General features: G+C 39.9%; 1 protein-coding gene across 1 annotated transcript in view; it reads right to left on the reverse strand.

Annotated features, from left to right (window-relative positions):
• Positions 1-21,788, reverse strand: part of ipo8 (importin 8) — a 75,597-nt gene that overhangs the window by 49,677 nt on the left and 4,132 nt on the right. The window contains exons 2-5 of the mRNA XM_033037706.1: positions 7,974-8,055; positions 5,647-5,803; positions 1,266-1,424; positions 387-543 (exon numbers count right to left, since the gene is read on the reverse strand). Coding sequence (XP_032893597.1) covers positions 387-543; positions 1,266-1,424; positions 5,647-5,803; positions 7,974-8,055 — 555 coding nt within the window. The remainder of the gene's footprint in view (positions 1-386; positions 544-1,265; positions 1,425-5,646; positions 5,804-7,973; positions 8,056-21,788) is intronic.

Genomic DNA, 21,788 nt, shown 5'->3' on the forward strand with positions numbered 1-21,788 from the left:
ATTCACAGACTGATTCTTAACATTTCAATGCGATTAAGTAGTTTACCAGATCAGTTCAAAGGGCATTTAGAGAGTCACAGGTCGGTGTTTTAGTCTAGTCTATTTTTCTTCCCGGATCATTTTCTTTTTAAGGTAATCATAAGTTGGGGTTACTTCTACTAATGTTAGTAGTTTACTTTCAGAGAAATTCAAGTTAGGAAACCGTCATGATAGGGTTTGCTTCCTGACCTTCTAGTTGAGCAATAATGTTACTAAATTACCAACAATCCATTTCCCAACCTTTAAATCAGACCAACATACATAAACAACCTGATTAAGTGAAGATACATAAGAATCATCTTAGTGATTTACAAATATTAGCTTTACTATCCTGGATGTGTTCATACCTGAACAAGTGCATAGAAGATTTTTAGGATCTGTTTCTGTATCAGCACTGAAAGTTGGCTTGAGTCAGGCAAAAGTTGAAAAATTTTCTGCTGAATTCGTGGTAAAAATATTTGCATCGCTGCTATCAAAGGATCTCGCTCCTCTGCCTTCTTGAACCTGAAAAATTACATTGAAATTTGTGATTCAGCATCAAGTACACAGACATTAGAATTAAAAGAAGAAACGACTTACTAAGCCTATTCTCAAATATGCAAGATACAGAGAGAAAAAATACAGTCCATTGTCAGTAGGGCGAGTAATGTGAAAATAGTGAATGATGTGCCAATGCTCAATTGCTTTGTCAGCTGGGTAATATCAATCATCTCCAAACCCCTCATAATTCACGTTGAATTTATTATACAGCCTGCTTTTGCCTCTGTTCAAATCTCAGGGCATTACTTCTTTCAATTATTGTGCCATATATAGTTTATATAGTTTGTCATCAGCAATGCCACGGGAAGTCCACTTTGTTTCGAGGAAAATGTTGCAAGATCCTGCTGCACGAGACTTGCAGCTAACATTACGTCAGGGAGAAAAAAAACAACTTTATTAAGCCTATAGTTTTAATGTTTGGATTTGTTGTTGTACATGGTATTAAAAGCTAAATTTCAAATAATATTGTTCTGCAAATCGAACTATTACATACAAAATAAATAGCTCGATTGTCTATATTCTAGACTTTAACATTGCTTTTTTTTTAAAATGTGATTTTGCATTAAAGATTCTACCACAGCAGCCTCCATGCCTGCTCATTCATTCAGGCCCACCTTTATTTTTAGTTACATTTACAAAGATTCAGTCAGCATGCTGACAAAAGCACACACATCATGAATACTCACTCATAGGTCCTGACCAACTGGTATAGACACATCAGGCTGCCGAGCCAACTTGCGTTATTTGGAGATTGCAGGAAAAAGCCAATTTTGTCTACCACTGCCGTCCAACGTCCAGGGAAGTCGTATTTAATTATCGCACGAAGACACACAGCCAGCTGAGACCTTTATACAAGATATTTACATGCAAGTAAGTCAATCTTCTGCGTAGAAATTTTCTAACTGTGCACCACTGAATACTTAAAAGTATTCAAGGAAGCACCACACATCCAAGTGAAAACTAGACAGCAATGAATGCAGGACAAAAATCTCCACACTGCTCGAATGGATCATTCTAATTCTCAGTTCAGTGAGGGCCAAGATGTTCGTGCTGGGTATTGAACCTTTTTCTATTCTTAATGCTTCCTCGTGGTACTGTTGGAGGACGTGGGATAAATGGTGAAGACAGGGGCCAGAGAAAGATTTGAAATTATCAGAAGAGATTTTTTTTCTTTCACCATTGACTCATATTAACACTGGAGCCATGGGAAGTTCAGGTAACTGCAAGTTTTTAGTTGCTGTGCTGCATGGGACTAGTTCATCAACTTTCACAGAAGCAGCATTAAAATTCATAGACACAAAAAGGGTCAGCCATTGTCTTTATTAATTCAGAAAGCAACAGCTCCATTCCTTCAAACATTTAACAACCTCATTAATGAAAGATTTTGTCTCCACTAGCTAGGTGTCTAATATAAGTGGTGATTTATTTTTGTAATTTTTGAGATTCTGCTCAAGATTTTACAGATTTCATTTGTGCTAGTGTAGTATAAAACTTTATTTTATTAATTTTAACATCAATTCCACATCCTTATTTACCTTAGTTGTGAACAATGTTGGCGAGCAGCCAGAGGGGCAGAGTTCATGGTTAACAGAACCCTTTGTGTGAAGAATGTTTCCGAATTCCACTCCTAGTTTGCTCTAATTTTGTTCATTTGTTCCAGAGGAACATTTTCACCATATCTATTCTATTACATTCCAATTTGATGTATTAATTACATTTATAGACATGAGCATCTGCATGTAGCTGCCTTATTTACCTTTTGATTACTATTCAACCTCTTAAATTCAAAATTCTTAAGGCTATCTGTCCCTTTATTATGAATCTGCTACAAACTCCCCTATGACAACTTTTAATTTTATAATTTTCAGGGAAATATTTCATTGGTCTTTCGAGCTTTCAATGATATATGCATGAGGACACCCAAATACCTTTGCTGTGAGTTACTCACTGGAATTCGATGAGAAGTATGTCATTAGGGAGCAGATTCATAAATAAAGTTGGCTTAAAGGAATGGTAATCTTTTGGAGCTGAAAGAAAAAAAAATTTCAAGCCAACATATTTGTTGTTTAATGTCTGGTAAAATTGGCTTCTTTTAAACCTATAATTAAGGAAGTGTTTATTTCCATACCAAAATATGAGAAATTTTGCAACTCAGATTAATTGGGGAGTGGGGTGTGGAATGTCTTAAGTGTGCAAGTGAAGACTTCTTTAAAAAGTACTTTAGAGAGTATCATTTTCTAGCAGTTTAGTTTGTCCAAATAATTCACCTCAATTCTTCAAACTAATTCAGGGAAGGGGGTTGAGTGGGGGAAAATTATTATTCTTATCAGTCTGAGATGAAAGAAAAAGGGAGAAGATTCTTTAAAACAGTTGGACTAGAACGACAGACTAATATTTTAAATTCAATATTAGAAATGTAATACGGAATTGAAGAAGTCTGAAATACTAGAAATCTGGAAACCACTTAAATCAAACAAAGTTTGATAATCAACTAACATTGGCCATTTTGGCATACCTTCATATTATGCTTCAATGTACAGGTAGATTATATCAATTGAATTGAGTGAGTAACCACTGTATTGGTAACTATTTGGCCTCATCTCACATTGCATTGCTTAGTCTGCCTCCTGAGAATTGAAGAAATTGACATACAATAAAGTAAAACATGTATGCAGGACGTTACAATCCCAGGTCAGATAAAAAGATGCACAGCAACACAAAGTGCACAGGGGATAACTGCTACAAAATAAATTACAGCAGAAAATGCTGGAGACACTCATCAGGTTAGGCAACATCATAAAAAGAGAAGCATAGTTTGAATTTCTGATCAGAACTAGGAAAATGATTAAATAAGGTCATTTTAATTTGTAGTCATGAGGGACTTAATAGGATGAAGGAAATGTCTATGATGGGGCAAGACCAGATCAAATGGATCAATGGGACAGTTAAAGAGGAATTATACTTGCTTGTCTGCTTTATGTGCTGTACCATCAGGCTGTACAATTGGAGCAAGAAAAACTGTGCCAAAAACTGCATATCAATGACTGGTATTCAAAAGGGAGCTGGATAAATATCCAAAAGGAGGGAATGTGTAGGGTTTTGGAAGGAGAAAATTGGACCAACTGGATTGCTCCAGTTATGAGTCAAATTACCTAATTCCCTGCTGTGACTCTACTTTTGATTACCAATATTTTTTTGGCATGTACATTTTCTTGATCTAGCTACATAGAAAAAAAAATATGCAGTGCACAATAGAACACCAGAATAGTTTAACAACTTAATTGCTGTTTTGATAGCTCATTTCCATTCCAAGCAGCATCAACAAAGAAAGATGTCTCACATAAGAAATACAAAGGAATGTAATTACCATGGTCCACCTGGATAACAAATGCTGGGTTGTTTTGTATGACTTTGATTGCCCATAACTATTGCTTGCTATTGTAAAGGTTGAGGGCAGAAAACTAAATGATAATGACTTGCATATGGAAAAAGTGTCAACATGAACCAGACCTCTAATAAGTGTCATAGTTTTTTCAAGACTAAAGAAGAATCTCTCCACAAAGAAATATGAAAACAAGCCATTTGGGTCAACCTGACATTTTTTTTTAAAAATCCTTCACATGACAATGAATCATGATTTAAAATCATGTATTCCTTTATTCAGATTTATTCAGAAATATTTTAGATTCAATCTACAATTTAGTCACCGCATTGCATACATCCTCACTCACTAGAAATCATCATTCTTTTCTGACCCATTTCTTTACAATTCTAAATTGTCAAATCACCCCACTCTTCCTTGTCCTGGTTTTTAAAATGATTCTTCCTATTTCGCCATATTAGGTAGAATCATAGTGAATCAGAATGAACAAACTGAGGAAGGAATGAAGGAACTAACCAAGGAAGAAATGTTTTGAAGGAACTGGATTTTGCAGCCTTAAATGGACATTTAGATTACTAAAAATCAGATTACTTCAATTGGATTAGCTTAGTAAAATCAGGAGTCGAACATTCATATAACCTTGAGGCAGAACTGGGTTGAACGTTAGATTATTATTTTTAGAGATTAGTACCCTCGTAATAAAACTGATGGCTCATGCACCAACAGCTGAAATACGGTATACCTTCAATTAAAAACAAAACTCCTGTTGGTGATCAAAATGTGTAAGACGTAACATGATGAAAATCAGGTTTAAATGTGATTGATTAGAGGAATTTTCCAAATTTAAGACTCCCTAATTAGTCAGCATTTAATTGATATTCTGCCACTCCCAAGAAATTGAAAGAAATGTGAACTCCTGTAGTGCTGCAAATTTTATAATTATACAGGACAAACCTGGTGAACCGAATGGCCTTTTCTTCTACTTTTTCATACTGACTAAATATTCTTCATTTAGTATGGTGTCCAATACGCTGAACAGTATACACCAATTGTTGTTTTACCAAGGATTTATATAAATTTAACAACACTTCTCAACTTTAATTTAGTATGAAATGCCATGAAGCATAGTATTCTGTTAGCATTTGAAAGGCTTGAGGATTTGCTTTCAATGTCTTGTGAACCGGCTCTTCTCAATCATCAAATTTCATTTCAAAGAACAATGGCTTTCTTTTAAGAACTGCAATGTGTCACTTCAATTATACATCGTGTCCTTTATTTCAGTATTCCTGCAAATTTGAATGCATTTCCTTCCAGCTCACAAGCCAATTCATTAATGCGCACATCCAAAAGAACTGGACAAAAATCTAGTAAGCATTGCTATCCATATGCAGTTACTATATGAAATGTCTTCTATCTCCCTCTCTCTAATTCTTCTCTTGAGAACATTTTTTTAATCTGCTTTGCCCCTTTGCCGAAAATCCATATTGTGTGTTGCCTGAGAGACCACAGCAGTGCTCTGCATGTTCATATTCATGTCATCCACTGCATTTACCTCACATCTCCCCAGTCGTCATATATAGCCCAATCATTGATAATGGATATTGTATTGTTAACATGTAGCTTGGCCTTTCATACTAATAAATAATGAATTTCAATGTTTGCTATTTCTATTTTGAGCCCCATACCTGATTAGGTCAGGTGAATGAATGATCCCCTCCACAATGTTGTCACGAATATTCTGCCGATCATTTTCATGTATGTTGAAAGGTAACATCGCTTCCCCAGGAGGAGCTTCACGGTCCGGCCAGTACTGTGTCACCATATTCTTCATGTAGATAGCAGCTAAACATTAATTTAAAGGAAAATCGGAAATTCAATTTAAAGAATGAATCTACCACCACAATATTATTCAGTGCATTCAATTGCAATCAAACGCAAGTGAAAATCAAAATTGCTTCAAGTTATTATAAGAATTCAAATTCCAAAGTATTTTACAACATTCCAACACAGAATGATTAAATATTTTAATTGATCAATTTCTCCCATCTCCCCGTCAGCGATTAACTTATGTGTTAGTGCCAGCTATAACCTTTGCCTCTGATTCATATGGTTTGATGCTAAAGTGGGAACAAAATGATCCATTTGCATGGCCTGAAATAAGTTAGCCAATGTCGGATGGTCTTTTGAGATTACTGTCTCCAATTGGTGGGAATGGAGCAATGTCAGGATGTCTGCTCGTGACCATTTTCATAACATACTTAGCTACTGCCACACAAATTGTAATTTTATTTTACAAGTAATTGAAAAGCAAATAAGTAATGGGAAATACTGAAATGGCATTTAGAAGACAGCTCCAGTTGAAAATGTTGTGCTTTCTGACATTAATGGTTGCTTCTCAGCAAAGAAGACATCAACCACGCTACTCTTTCAGTGAGTAAGCAAAGCTTTTAAGGGCGTTTTAATAGGTGTTTGAAAATTATGACACAAAACTCATGGTCTGTTAGGCACTAATGATTACCCCACCACCACCTAGATTACCTACAGAAAACTCCTTGAAAAACCAGGGAGATAACATCAATAGTGCCTCTGCAAAATTGTTCAAATACCCAAGCAAGCCAACATCATAGAATGTTTGAGGAGATAGGAGGAGAACTTCTTCAAAGTAGGCATACCTTGAGGAGATAAGGGTTTCGGCCCGAAACGCCGCCTATTTCCTTCGCTCCATAGATGCTGCTGCACCCGCTGAGTTTCCCCAGCAATTTTGTGTACCTATCATAGAATGTTTGCCTTCATGGGCCAGGGGACAGAATATAAGAGTTGGGACATTATGTTGCAACTTTACAAAACACGGGTCAGGCAACACTTGGGAGTGTTGTGAGCAGTTCTGGTACGTTGTAGGATGCATCTCTTATGGAGAGAGAGTACAATTGAGATTCACCAGGATGCTGCCTGGACTGCAAGAATTTTGTTATGAGGAGAGATTACATAGGCTGGGCTTGTTTTCCCTGGAGCAAAAGAGCCCAATGGGTGATCTGAGAGACGTACATAAGAATATGATGGGGTACTTAAAAAAGTATTTTTCCCCCAAGGAAGCGGTATCAAAAACAAGAGGGCATTCACGTGAGAATGGAGTTTTAAAGAGAATCTGATGAGTGAGTTTTTTCCCCTTCACACAGAGTGAGTGATTGTTATCTGGAACACACTGCCGGAGGAGATGGTTGACACAGACACAATTGCTGCTTTTAAGATGTACTCATTCAGACAATTAAATGGGCAGGGCATAAAAGGATATTGTCTTAATGTGGGTTAATGGGATAGGAGTCAATGGGCAGAAAAGTCAACATGGACATGGTGGGCCAAAGGGCTTGTTTCTTTGCTGTATGACTCTGCCAGAGATCTTTTCCAGGCTATCATGCCCAACACTGAGACACTAAATACACTCAGTCACCTTCATCAGCCAGATCATGTTATCATATGCCTGCCATCAGTTCTGTAACAGGGAAGAGATTAGCAGTGCAACTAAAATCACATTTTATCTCTTTCAAACTTCTCAATATCTCACATACAAATGACATTAAGCCTTTTAACAACTTCTGCAATTGCATCCCCAATCTCCTTCAACGCATTTTCTAGGCAACTCTCTTTCTTACAAAATTACAGCTTAATCTGCCAGGAGTGCTTCCCCTGGCTATGAATTTTGGACCCATAGTTCACAGATGCCCCTTTAGGACTGAGGAGAATTGTTTTCATTGACAGGGTGGTGAATCTTTGGGATTCACTGTTGGGCTATGTGGGCTCTGTCACTGAGTTGCTTTGACATCAAGATCAATAGATTTCTGGACAATAAGGGAATCAAAGGATATGGATGCAGAGCAAGAAAATGGAACTGAGATAGAATTGTCAACTATAATCTGTATGAATGGCAGAGCAAATTTGAAGGGCCAAATGGCTTACTATTATTACTTATTAATAGGTTCTTCTGTTATCTTTGGAAAAGGCAGCCTAAACTTACCGGCTTGTCTAACTGGAAATTCAACCTGATCAGAAACAATGATCTGAAGCAACGTGGGAGCAAAGTTTATGATCTTGTACGACTGCAAAAAAAAAAGAAGCAGAGTCAAATTTACCACATTTCGCCAAAAACAGGCACTTTGTAAATCAGACATTACTGGAATCAAAAACAGGCTTTTCAAAACAAAATGTATGCATTCTAATTCAGAACAGTTAGTTAACTCCCAAGGCAATCATAATTCAAGTGCTTTTTACCATTTAAGATTGGAGTAATCTGTGCAGCCATGAAACACCAGTACAATAGCCAAAATATTAAATAAACCAAATTACAGCTGGATACAGATCAAATATGGTAAATATTGAAGGGCGAATGACTACTGACAAAATTCAATAGCAAGTTCCATTAACCATGCCTGGTCACTAAGAATGTTTGGTTTCAGATGGAGGCAAAGAGCAATTGAATTCACATGACAACTAATTAAAGTCCATTGTAACAGATAATCAGTCAAAATTGAATTTGCAATGCAATGGAATGCAAGGCAAATTATCGTTGAGACAAGTGACTGAAACAGAGGAGGGACAAGTATTTCAATTGGGTATAAAATGACTCTTGACGTCCTGCATGGATCCATATTAGCCCCTAAATAAATCAACCTGTACTTTAACAATTAAGGCAATGAGATAGAAGGCCATCATCCAAAGTGATCTAAGGACACAAAGAGTATGAACGCTGATATCAGGAGTGAAAGCATAAAATTACAATATATTAACAATATGACAACGTTGTGCCAAATGGAATTCAGTGAAGCAATAGGGAGGGTATCTCACATTGAACCTAGAAAGAAAGGAGCAGAATATTTTCAAATTAAATGTCATACAGAGCTCTGAAAAAAGACTGAACTAATATATGTAGATCATTAAAATAGAAACAGAGAAAATAGGTGCTGGAGTAAGCCATTCAGCCCTTTGAGCCAGCACCGCCATTCAAGATGATCATGGCTGATCTTCCAAAATCAGTACCCTGTTCCTGCTTTTTCCCCCATATCCCTTGATTCCGTTAGCCCAAAGAGCTATATCTAACTCTCTCTTGAAAGTACCCAGTGAATTGGCCTCCATAGCTTTCTGTGGCAGAGAATTTCACAGATTCACAACTCTCTGGGTAAAAATGTCATAGACATGTTCAGAAAATCGGAATGCAATGCTGACCTTTTGTACATCTGGAGGACCAGAATGCAAAGAGGCAGAATGTATGCCGCAGCTATACAGAGCCCTGGTTTAATCACGCAAGCAGGTCTGGGCACCATACCTTAGAACAGACACTGGCCTTGACACAAATGCGTCATGAGTTTGCAGTATGACACCTGGATTCCAAGAATTAAATTACAAATTTAGATTCCACTAACAAGAATTCTATTCCATGAAATTGGTTGACATAACAATACAGGCTCGAGGAGCTGACAAGAATGGTAGACAGACTTGCCCACTGTGCAATAAACAAGTCACGATAGAATGACATTTTGCAAAATCTGAAATACTTCATAGACTTGGAAACAAACTGTGCAGGGTGGTCAATTTTTAAGTGCAGAAGAGAAATCACCCAAGACACGAGATACAAAAGAGACAAAAATGGTAATTTGTAGGCTTTAAACATGCTTTATGCATTTTATTCAATCGATTTCAAATAATTTCTGCGACTTATGGGCCTGTCCCACTAAGGCAACTTTTTAGGCGACTGCAGGAGACTATGTGCTCTCCGCATGTTCGCGGGTGGTTGTCGGGTAGTCCCCTTTCTGGTCCTGAGGAGTTCCCGCATTCTGGGAATTAGTCGCGGCCTCATTAGTCGCCGCGCATTTTTTAACATGTTGAAAAATTAGCGGCAACCAGAATGAAGCCGCCATGGAGAGTAGCAAGAATTCTCATGCCGTAGGTGCAGTGGTAGTGGGTTGCCAGGAGATTGAAGGTTGTCGTAGGTTCTCGCCAGTGCTGACCGGTGAATTTCATTGGCTCATTGGGAGAAAAAAAAACTACAGAACCAAGGATAACCGACCGGTAATGTTAATGTCCGCCGAACTTCTCAGTCTTATATCTCTGGCTTCTTAAAAGTTGTCTCCACTCCTTCTCCCCACCCCGTCTCCCCCTTCTCCCACCTCTCTTAAAGGACTTACGTGACCCTTCCCTTACACTGTGTTTTCACTGTCTTAATTACAGCGCCAACCTTCCTGTTAATCACGGTGTGTGTCTGTATCACATTGGCTTTGCACCCTGTGAATTTCATTCAGAGACAGCGCTCCCTCCGCTTGCCCTGTCCCCCGCTTGACAGTCGCCTGAAAAATCGCCCAAGTGGGACAGGCCCATTAGGCTTCATCATCAGCAGTATTCTAACTGAAAGTAAATACTTTTAGGCTTTTCTTGGTAACTAAACTACTCATGTGAAAGTCAAAAGGAGATAAAGTAACTCAGTATAAATATTCTCAATGTCAAATCAATAGCAGAAGCCTGGTAATAGTCCCTTCTTCATTTGACATCCAGATGATTGTCTTAACTCAAACAGACGCAGTTAGCAAACTCACTGCTAACATTACTCCATGTTGATATGCTCCATCTGCATGTTGATCAGGAAACTGCTGTTTTGAACAGAACTATTATCAAGTATAATCAAGGACTTTTCGAAGTGTATGACAAATCACCCTGGAATTCAACAAATGCTGAAATTAATTCATGAAATGAATTCATGGCTGCACTTCTTGTGGCAATGCAGCTACTACCGTGCCGTTCCTCACATAATGTGCTTATTATCACTGCCACTGGGCAATAATCCATCTATGAAGAAATATATAAATTCCTTATCAACTGCAGAATCCATTTCAAACAGTACAAATAATGTCTGAAAGCACCTCACTAAGGTATCATTACTTAACTGTTCAAGGACACCTGACAAGGGCAGGGTTAACAGAAGCCAGCATAATTCATGGCTCCTCCAAAAGCGAAAAAGGAAAAATCATCTTATGATGATCTCCCGATTGTTCATCCTGCACTTGTTTCATTCAAAGTGCCCTTTCCAAAAAACCTTAGTTCTATGGGACTCGACATTCATTTTTCATTTAGTTGAGAGATACAGCACAGAAAAAGACCCTTCGGCCCACCGAGTCCTTGCCGACCAACTATCTCTGTACATTTAACACTACCCTAACACACACAAGGAACTATTTTAAATTTACACCAAGCCAATTAACCTACAAACCTGTACATCTTTGGAGTGTGGGAGGAAACTGAAGATCTCAGAGAAAACACACTCAGGTCACGGGGAGACAGCACCATAGTCAGGATCGAATCCAGGATTCTGGCGCTGTAAGAAGGTAGATCTACCGCTAAGTCCTTTGATTTAACTCATTTTGAGTGAATATTTCATTTTGTAATTTTTCCTTCCCTAAACCAAAAAGGTTCCTAATATCTAGCAAGCCCTGGAATGTGGCAGTGTTGTGATTGACAAGTAGAAATGTCAAATTCTGTTGGAATCCATCAAAGAACAGAACATTTTGTTCAACAAACCAGGAATTTCTCTTCTTTCTGGAGAGAGAAAGAATTAATGTTTTTGGTTCATGACTTTTCTTCAGAACAGAGAGATGTTTCAAAATGGCACATTTAAAATTATAAAATGGGGGAGGGGTGGTGGAAACAGCAACGGTAATATCTATGAAAGGATGGACAACGAGAGATTGAATGAGGCCAGATGAGAGTGTGGTGAAGGCTTGCTGATCACAGCTGATCTGCCTGGAGGAAGTACAAATTGAAAAGATGGAGAGGAAAGTGAAGAAAGTGCTGGAATGCAAAATATATAACACTGCAATGCTGGTAATCTGGAAATAAAACAGAATGCAGTTTAAAAAAATCTATGTAGAAAGTAATTCAACATCTGTGAAGGTTCAGAAATTAAGCTAACATTACAAATTAATGATCTCTCATCAGAAATGGCCAGTTCTGATCCAAATCCAAAATTGTCAAATTCAGTATTTAGTCATGAGAACTTTAAATAGTCTTGTTGGAAGATTAAATGCTGTTCCTCAAGTTTATTCAGAGCAGCGCAAAAGACAGATACTTGAATAGGAATGGAATGGAGAATTAAACAGACAAACATAACAGAGGAATTTGGCAAAGCAATCACTCCATTACCCAATCTGCATTGGGTTTCCCCAATATACAGACCACATTGTGAACACTGACTGCAGTAGAGTAGAATGTTAGTTGCTTTCTGAAGAATATCTCATTATGAGTACCATTGTGTCAATGGAGGAAAGAGAATTGGGGCTAGAGTGTTTCAGACTCACAATAACAAAGTTATTTTTCCAGGTAGGATTTTCAAAAATAAAGGACTTTTATAATAGCAATATTTTTGTTATTTTGTTTACTGTAAACTAAAATTACGACTGTTACATTGTTTAATCTAATATAGAGATGCACGTTTCAAATAGAAGTGATTGCTTGTCAAAGGGCACGCGTGGTTAAAGTAGCAGCGATGTTCTTAAGAGATAACTTTAAACCAGTGATACAGACTCATACCTAGATACGGATACCTAGATATAATGTTTGGGACAAAGACCCATCATTTATTTATTTGAGATTTGTAGTAGAAGGAGAAAAGAAAAGAAAAAAAAAAATCACATGTGGTTAAAGTACACATTGTCAGATTTTAATAAAGGCCATTTTTATACATTTTGGTTTCACCCCCAAAACAAGCATGCTAAAGATGGCTGCAATACAGGCCTGGCAGAGCATCACCAGAGAAGACTCTGCTGAAATTTCTACATGGTGAAACTAAAATGTATAAAAATACTCTTTAATAAAATCTTACAATGTGCACATTAACTACATGTGATTTTTTTTTTTCTATTACAAATCTCAAATTGTGGTGTACAGAGGCAAATAAATAAATGATGGGCCTTTGTCCCAAATATTATGGAGGGCACTGTATGTATAGTTAATTGACAGTTAACTTGGAATAAAGCACTGGTCTCAAAGGCAAGTTGCATGGGTTATACTCCACACTATCTGATTCTCCTGTGCTGGATTGTGTAAATTCATGCCTGCATGTCACATGCCCCAGACAAAATGACAAATAGTTTTGCCAACATGAAAGATTCCTTATACTGTGCACGTTTATAAAGAGAGAAGGGGGGGGGGGAGAGAGAAGGAAGGAGGGGGGGGGGGGAGAGAGAGGGAAGGGGGGGGGGGCGGGAGAGAGAAGGAAGGGGGGGGGGGCGGGAGAGAGAAGGAAGGGGGGGGCGGGAGAGAGAAGGAAGGGGGGGAGAGAGAAAAAGGGGGGGGGGAGAGAGAAAAAGGGGGGGAGAGAGAAAAAGGGGGGGGGGAGAGAGAAAAAGGGGGGGGAGAGAAAGGGGGGGAGAGAAAGGGGGGGGAGAGAGGACAAGGGGGGGGGAGAGAAAAAGGGGGGAGAGAAAAAGGGGCGGGGGAGAGGAAAAAAGGGGGGGGCGGAGAGAAAAAGGGCGGGAGGGGAGAGAAAAAGGGGGGGGAGAGAAAAAGGGGGGGGGATGAGAAAAAAGGGGGGGGAGAGAAAAAGGCGGGGGGAGAGAGAAAAAGGGGGGGATGAGAAAAAGGGGGGAGAGAAAAGGGGGGGGGGAGAGAAAAAGGGGGGGGAGAGAAAAAGCGGGGGGGGAGAGAAAAGGGGTGAGGGGCAGACGAGAAAACATGGGACGGTGGGGGAGAGAGAAAAAGGGGGGGGGGAGAGAAAAGGGGGGGGGGGAGAAAAAAAGGGGGAGAGAGAAAAAGGGGGGGAGAGAGAAAAAGGGGGGGAGAGAGAAAAAGGGGGGGGGTAGAGAGAAAAAGGGGGGGGGGAGAGAAAAAGGGGGGGGGAGAGAAAAGGGGGGGGAGAGAGAAAAAGGGGGGGAGCAGAGAGAAAGGGGTCGGGGAGAGAAAAAGGGGGGAGAGAAAAAGGGGGGGGGGGGGAAAAAGGGGGGGGGGAGAAAAAGGGGGGGGGGAGAGAAAAAGGGGGGGGGAGAGAAAAAGGGGGGGGGGGAGAGGGGGGGGAGAGAGAAAAGGGGGGGGGAGAGAGAAAAGGGGGGGGGAGAGAAAAGGGGGGGGGGAGAGAAAAAGGGGGGGGAGGAGAGAAAAAGGGGGGGGGAGAGAAAAAGGGGGGGGGGAGAGAGAAAAAGGGGGGGGAGAGAAAAAGGGGGGGGGGAGAAAAAAAGGGGGGAGAGAGGGGGGGAGAGAGAAACGGGGGGGAGAAGAGAAAAAGGGGGGGAGAGAGAAAAGGGTGGGGGGAGAAAAAGGGGGGGAAGAGAAAAGGGGGGGAGAGAGAAAAGGGGGGAGAGAGAAAAAGGGGGGGGAGAGAAAAAGGGGGGGAGAAAAAGGGGGGGGAGGAAAAGGGAGGGGGAGAAGGAGGAGGAAAAAGGGGGGGGAGAAAAAGGGGGGGAGCGAGAAAAAGGGGGGGAGCGAGAAAAAGGGGGGGGGTGAGAAAAGGGGGGGGTGAGAAAAGGGGGGGGGAGAAAAAGGGGGGGAGAAAAGGGGGGGGAGAAAAAGGGGGGGGGGAGAAAAGGGGGGGAGAAGGGGGGAGAAAAAGTAGAGACACTTTTAAGAAGTTTAATAAAGCTTAGCAGGCATTTTACCTACAGGTTTTCCTTGGTCCTGAAAACTCCAATGAGCCAATCAAAATGTACGGTCAGTGAAGGAGATTGCCCTCTACTGCCTGTAACTAAATAGCGACCCCACTCCACCGCACTACGTCAAAAAGAACCATGCCGACCAAATTTTATCGCGGAAAATTTTTCAACATGCCGAAAAAAATTCTGCGACGTAGCTGAGGCCACGAGTATTCGGGAACTTCCCTCAAGCATGAAGGAGAGTTCCAGCGACCTTATAGGACCTCCTAGGACCTCATGTCAACCATGCTGAGAGTTTGAAGGTCGAAGATACTCATCTAAACTCGCAGATTAGGTCGCCCAAGTGGGACAGCCCCTTAAGGATGGCTTTGTATTTTCTCTAAGGACTTCATACACACTATTAATTGATACTAACTTGTTCCTTTAGATTTATTTAGTTAACAATATCATTCCACAAGCTCCTGTTCTATATGCCACAATGAAATCTGAACCAACTACACAGTGACCCGAGCTATAGAAGTTATCCATCACAATTCCAGCAACCCAGTTCTATCTGATGCTGTCTGTGTGTACTTTGCATGTTCCCCCTTTGGCCACATGGGGTTTCCCCCAGGTGCTCAAATGTCACCGTACATCTCAAATTTGATTGGGCATTGTAGACTGTCCTAGTGTACAGGTGTACCATAGTATCCCCAGGGAATTGATGGAAATGTGGTGAGAATAAAATGAGATTAGAATAATTGACAGAATGGTTGCCGGACTCAGTGGGACAAAGGGCCTGTTTCCACACTGTATAATTCTTTGACTCAATTTGGCACTTCAGATCACTAGTCCAAGACTCCGGGGATTACTAATCCACCATATACGTCTGCATCACCTCATATTCCCAGTTATAATAACCACTAGACATAACCCCCAAAATAAACAATTAATTTAATTTTGTCATGAGAACTTCATCTCTCCAAACACAAGTATAATAAATTTACAATTAAAGTTATTAGAAAATCCAAGAGATTGTTCTCGGAGAGTGTTACAGCACTTGACAATATTGTGTTGGGAAATAAGCATTCATACTATTATGACAGGATAAGAGTTATATATTATTATGATTTAATTAAACTCACAGTACTGTACTTTGTCATGTTATTTTATTAGAATAAGCACACTTGATAAATTTGTGCAATATACTTTCCTCAGGTAGAACAGCACGACCAACTGGCATAACTCTCCTACAACTACCCATTATGAAGAACATCATTTACCAGCTAATACATGTAAAAACATAGGCGAGATCAAATAATCATAGTAATAGTTTATTTATTTTCATACATGCGCCTATCGTACGGTGTTTCTAGCATTTCCTGTTTTATTAAAGATTTTCAACACCTGCAATTTAAAAAAAAATTCAGTCATTATGTTAGAACATTTTTTCCTACTGTAAACACCAGCAATCACAACTACACTTCCTCCATGCAAGCAAATACCCAAGGGAGACAAGTTTAGAACCTAGCATGAAAATATTACATATTATAAAGTATTTCACCATCAGCAAAAACAAAGGTGGGTGTGGGTATATGGAACAAGCTGCCAGGAGGTAGTTGAGGCAGATACAATAACAACATTTAAGACATTTGGATAGGTACATGGGTAGGAAAGAGTTAAAGGGATATGGGCCAAACGGCGTTGTGGAACTAGTGGGGCATCTTGGTCAGCATGGCCAAATAGCACGGTTCCATGCTGTACGACTCTATAAATGTAGTGCAACTGTGTAAACTATAATATATTCTGTTACTATAAAGCAAACTATTTTAAAATCACTCCTGCACTTTCAGATTACAAAGTCTAACTGTACATAACGCACATCCTTGGGTCAGTCAGAATATATTCTGTTTGGACTATGATTTTACTGGTGCATTCAGCTCTGTTAGAGAGGAATATGAAATAACTCCTAGGTACACAAAAATGCTGGAGAAACTCAGCGGGTGCAGCAGCATCTATGGAGCGAAGGAAATGGGCAACGTTTCGGGCCGAAACCCTTCTTCAGACTGGAATAGGCAACGTTTCGGGCCGAAACCCTTCTTCATGAAATAACTCCTCTTCTGTTGTAAAACACACTGTAGAAAAGTGAGATAAACACTCTGGAAACTAGGATTTTCAGATTTGCAGCTGACTCTTGCTGGCAAGTTCCACTGGCATCTCGCTGGTAAACTTGCTTCACGTACAGAATCTGATGGTATCATCAGCCACACTGAAATCACTGCGAGTCTCATTCTGCTTCCAGCCAATACTGATACATACAGCACCTTCTACTGGTATACATGCACAATAATAAGGAGCAGGAAATTGGGCTATTTTTCTTCTCCATAGTCCATAGGTTTTAACCCAATGATGCCAGCAAGCTCTTCTGAAATCAACAAACTTAAAATAAACTAACTAAATTTAGGACCTTACTGACTGCCTTAAAAAGGTGAAAACTTTAATATCTTTGGCACATGATTAATACTATGAAATAAAAAAATGTTCACTGAGATTACAGATTCTTTAACTGCTGTAATTTTAATTATAATGGGATATTGAACTAAGTGCCATTGAACCCCATTAATCAAGAATTCATGGTGACACTGTAGTTATCCTAATCAATTAAAAAAAAATAATACTAAAAAGACTGGTGCTTGAAAAGCCACCAGATGTGTCATTAACTGACATTAACAATATTAAATAAATTGTGGTACTCAAAAGATATACAGTTGAAGATAACTTCTTGTATCTTGGCAGCAATTACATTACCTCCAACCCAGTCAATCAAATCCTGTTAGGTCGGAATAAAGCATCTGTCAAAAATAAACAGGATTTTAACAGCCCCACAAGTTATTACCAATAAGGAGGAAAGAATGTTTGTACTTTTGATAGATCTGATTTTAATTTACAAACCGTAATGTTAAAATATAAACCGTAGTAAATTTAGCACAAATGTGTGTGTGTGTGTGTGTGTGTGTGTGTGTGTGTGTGTGTGTGTGTGTGTGTGTGTGTGTGTGTGCGCTGGAAGAGAGGGGCAGGCTCCGTCTGCATCACCACTGCAGATGAACCAGTGAACAGAAGCAACATGTGATGAATGGAATAAAGATGCCAAATCACATAAAGGCAGAAGACTAACAGGTTTTTCAGATGAAGTCATGGATTTGATGAAAGGATCCACAAAAGCATTGATCTTTTCATGCTGCGTTTGCAGTACCTTTGATTTGGAATTGCTAGTCCTTGCCGCTTACCTTTTTAATGGCCTATATTTTCCAATTATTGTAACTTATCTATGAATCGCACAATCTACCATGCAAATCTCACTGACGCCAGCCTGCTCCAGCTTTTGTTAGTTTGCGATTTAGAGTATACACAGTGAGTTTAGTAATGAAACAGACTCTGGGGCAAGTAAGACGAAGTGGCAACATAATGACTATTTGAATATATACCATGCTGAAATGCAGTGTTGATGAATTTAGACCTCTCCAATGCACACATTTTAAACATTAAACTTTGTCCCTCTCAAATTAAAGCTATGCCCTCTAGTTTTTGACCTTTGCACGTTGGGAAAAATCTTCTGTCTGTCTACCCAATCTATGCCTCTCATAATTTTATATACTTCCATTAGTTCTACCCTCTGAGGCTCCAGAAAAACAATCCATTTGTCCAACCTGATACCTAATACTTTATAATCCAGGCACCATTCTGGCAAACGTCTTCTGTGCCCTCTCCAAAACCTCCACATTATTCCTATAATAGGGCAACTAGAACTGCATACACTACTCCAAATGCAGCCCACCAAAACTGCAACATGACATCCTGACTCTTATACTCAATATCACATCCATGAATGCAAGCATACCATACCCCTTCTTTCCCACTCTACTTGTGTTGCTACTTTCAATGAGCTGTGGACTTGGGACTCCACAATCCTTCCCCACAGACCTTCCTTCTGTTTTCTATGATTATGACAATTCTGAATCTAAATTATCATTCATCATGGATCCCATACATTTTAATCTTCTGGATCAGCTTACCATGAGAGTAGTTATCAAATGCCTTACTAAAATCCATGTAGAGAACATCCACTTCCTTACCCACATCGATCATATTGTCACCTCCTCAAAAATCTCAATCACGTTCATAAGACATGGCCTGGTGCAACAGAACATGCCATCTTCTGCCCATCAATGGCATGTTCATCCAAAGCTCTGCTGAGTGTATCTAAACTTGCTCACAATTCTTGTGTATGTTGACCTACTTGGATCATATGCCACAGCTATATCAATTTTAAAAACCTATCCTTGGTATTCACAGTATTTAAAAACACAAGTACTCCACCCTCACCATCCTTTCCCAGCCCTGCAAGCCTTCTTGATCTCCATGGTTCTCCATTATTAGTCTTGCGCGTCTCAGATTTCAGCAGCCAAGTATAAGCTTTGGAGTTCCCTCTGTAAACGTATCTAACCAAACCATAATCATTTAGACTGATGTTATTTTATATGTGTTGGTTCTAACATTTTTTCCTGGCTAATATCCTTGCAATAAAATTTCTGAGATTTTTCAATATGTCAGATAATTACATAAATACATTTAGAAAAAATCAAGAAAGAAAGTGGATTACTAAAAGAGACAAAGAAAATATGAAAATATTGTAAGTGAATACGTTTTTAAAAAGTATGTGCCAATTTCTATATTTAGAACTGGTTACATTCATGAATTATTGACCGAATCAAAAATCTTAGTCATAAACTGTATTCAGAAATTACTTTTTGAAGAAATTTGAAAGTGATTCCACGGCTTATTCTATTCTCTTACTAGGTGTTCAATTTGCATTCTATGTTGGAACAGTGGTTTATGCCATTAATTGCCATCCTTAAATAGCATTAATCAAATGTATTCAGTTTTGTGGTATAAATCCCGTCATTCCAATGCAGAGGTTTATTACGAGGATGTTATTTTTCTATTTCGCCTCAAATTATCCTGTGATTTTACAGTATTGTTATTTATGGAAATTGCTAATTTGTCACAAACTTCCAAGATTTTTGCAAAATTAATACCAGTGGATACTTGCAAATTTATCTTCCAATTTCTCAGTTCTTATGGCGATACAATATAGTGAAGTGTTCTAAATGCAATAAAAAGGTGATCAATATCGATTTCAATGAACCAGACTGTGATAATAATGAAACATTTATTGGAATGTTGACAATTTAAAGTGTGTTCTGCTAGATGTTTTTTCCCCAAGCACTCTTCTGATCAAACATTTATCCCCCTATAACCTGTTGGAAGTCTGTACCAAAGGAAACAAAACAGCTGGGACCTTGGTGAAAAATTGAAGCAATTGGTTCTGCTAACAACTGAGATTTGAAGAGAACAAAAGTAGTGGAACAAAAAAAGAGTAAAGGAGAAGAAGGATTGACTAATTTTCAGATGGATTCCTTCACATTGTGGTCCACCAGGGTTACAGGTATGATCAAGATGTTCATTGTTTTGCAGTACACCGTTCTCAGCCTGCAGCTGTCCGTCCTTTCACCCTTTTCTTTTATTTTTTAGTATGTTAAAAGTTCATTTGGAGGTCTAATCTTTTTTATGTGGGGGTTGGGGGGGGATTATTTTTCTCAGTCCCTACCTGGTCGGAGATGTGGCTTTTCTCCGGTCCGTATCTTCGCCCCTTCCTCGCGGCCTACCACCGGGACTAGAGCGGCGTTTCCTGCTAGGACCGGCCAGAACTTCGGCTTCGGCGAAGCGCTGGGGCGCCATCAGGGAGCGGGCGATGCCTTGCCTGGGTTGCCGTGCAGTCGGCTCCGGAGTGCTGAGACCGCCGGCTCTCAACATCGCGGAGTTGTCGTTGTGGAGCTTCCGGCCGCGGCGGCGCTGACTTTTAAACATCGCGGAGCCTGGGATCTCTCGCCGAGATCGCCAGTGTTGGATCTCCGACCAGCACGGCTTGTGGACTTCGGGAGCCGCGGTCTCTGGCAGCAAGCGGCCGTTCCAGACGCTCCAAGTCGCTGAAGAGTGTTCACCGGACGCCGAAGCCCCATCATCCGGCGAGATGGCCTGAACATCGGGCCGCCGTTGCGGCGACTGCGGAGGCCTCAATAGGCCCGACCATGAGTGAACAAGGGGAAGAGGACTGGACTTTGTGCCTTCCCTCACAGTGGGAACCATTGTGGGGGGATGTTTTTATGTTCAATTCTTTTTTAATGCGGTGTCTTACTTTTATTGGTGTGCTGCAAATGGCAACTCAAATTTCACTACACCAGAAATGGTTTATGTGACAATAAATGTCCTTTGTCCTTTGTCTTTCTATCCATCACTTCATGTTTAATGCCATTAAGTGGAACATGCATGGTCCTGACCTCCTGGTCCACATTAGAACTGTCGCTCTACCGCAAAGCTGCCCAGTTCTGCTATACATTTCATCGCTTGCTACATTTGGCAATTTTACAAAAAATACCCCCCCCCCCATCTTTCAGGCATTGCAAATTGCAAACTTCAACAACCTTACATTCTAACACTCCTCCAGATCTTTCTTCCCCCTCGCTATTCTCTAACCTCATCTCTCCCTACTGCCATATCCCTTGCTATGCTTTCATTATTTCTTCAGGTTTTACTCCTTTGATCCTACCACACCCATCTCAATGAATTCAGACCCCGATATACTGTTGAGCTCTTTTTCTGCTGCATTCACCTTCATGCCTATTTCTTCAACCAAACTATGGGCCCTGTCCCCTTCTGCTGAATTCCTAATCCACCACCCCTCTGACACTCCACATCGACTTTTCAACTGCAATTTCTCACTCTAACCTATACCACTCTGGACTTACAGAACTCTGTTCAGCAAAGATCAACTTCAATGTTGACATCAAACCTGCATGATTGGTATTTGTTTCACCATAGGTAAACAATTCCTCAACTCTTCCAGCGCATATCACAAACTTACTGAGGAACTTTCAGTTCTTCCTTGAACAAAGACACAACCATCTCCACTGCATTCTTCTTTTGCCAGCCTGAATATTCTCACATATATGCTCACTTCTCCTATGAGAATCATCATATGACGAACAATGCCAGTTTCTTTGTGAATATGTCCATCAGACCAATTCAGGCTATGCGTCTCAGCCTTATTCCAGTAATCTAATGACTGTATCGCTCCTACATCCAACTCTCATTGAGAAGTAAAAAAT

The sequence above is a fragment of the Amblyraja radiata genome, chromosome 19 (genome assembly GCF_010909765.2).
Source record: "Amblyraja radiata isolate CabotCenter1 chromosome 19, sAmbRad1.1.pri, whole genome shotgun sequence".
Lineage (NCBI taxonomy): Eukaryota > Metazoa > Chordata > Chondrichthyes > Rajiformes > Rajidae > Amblyraja > Amblyraja radiata.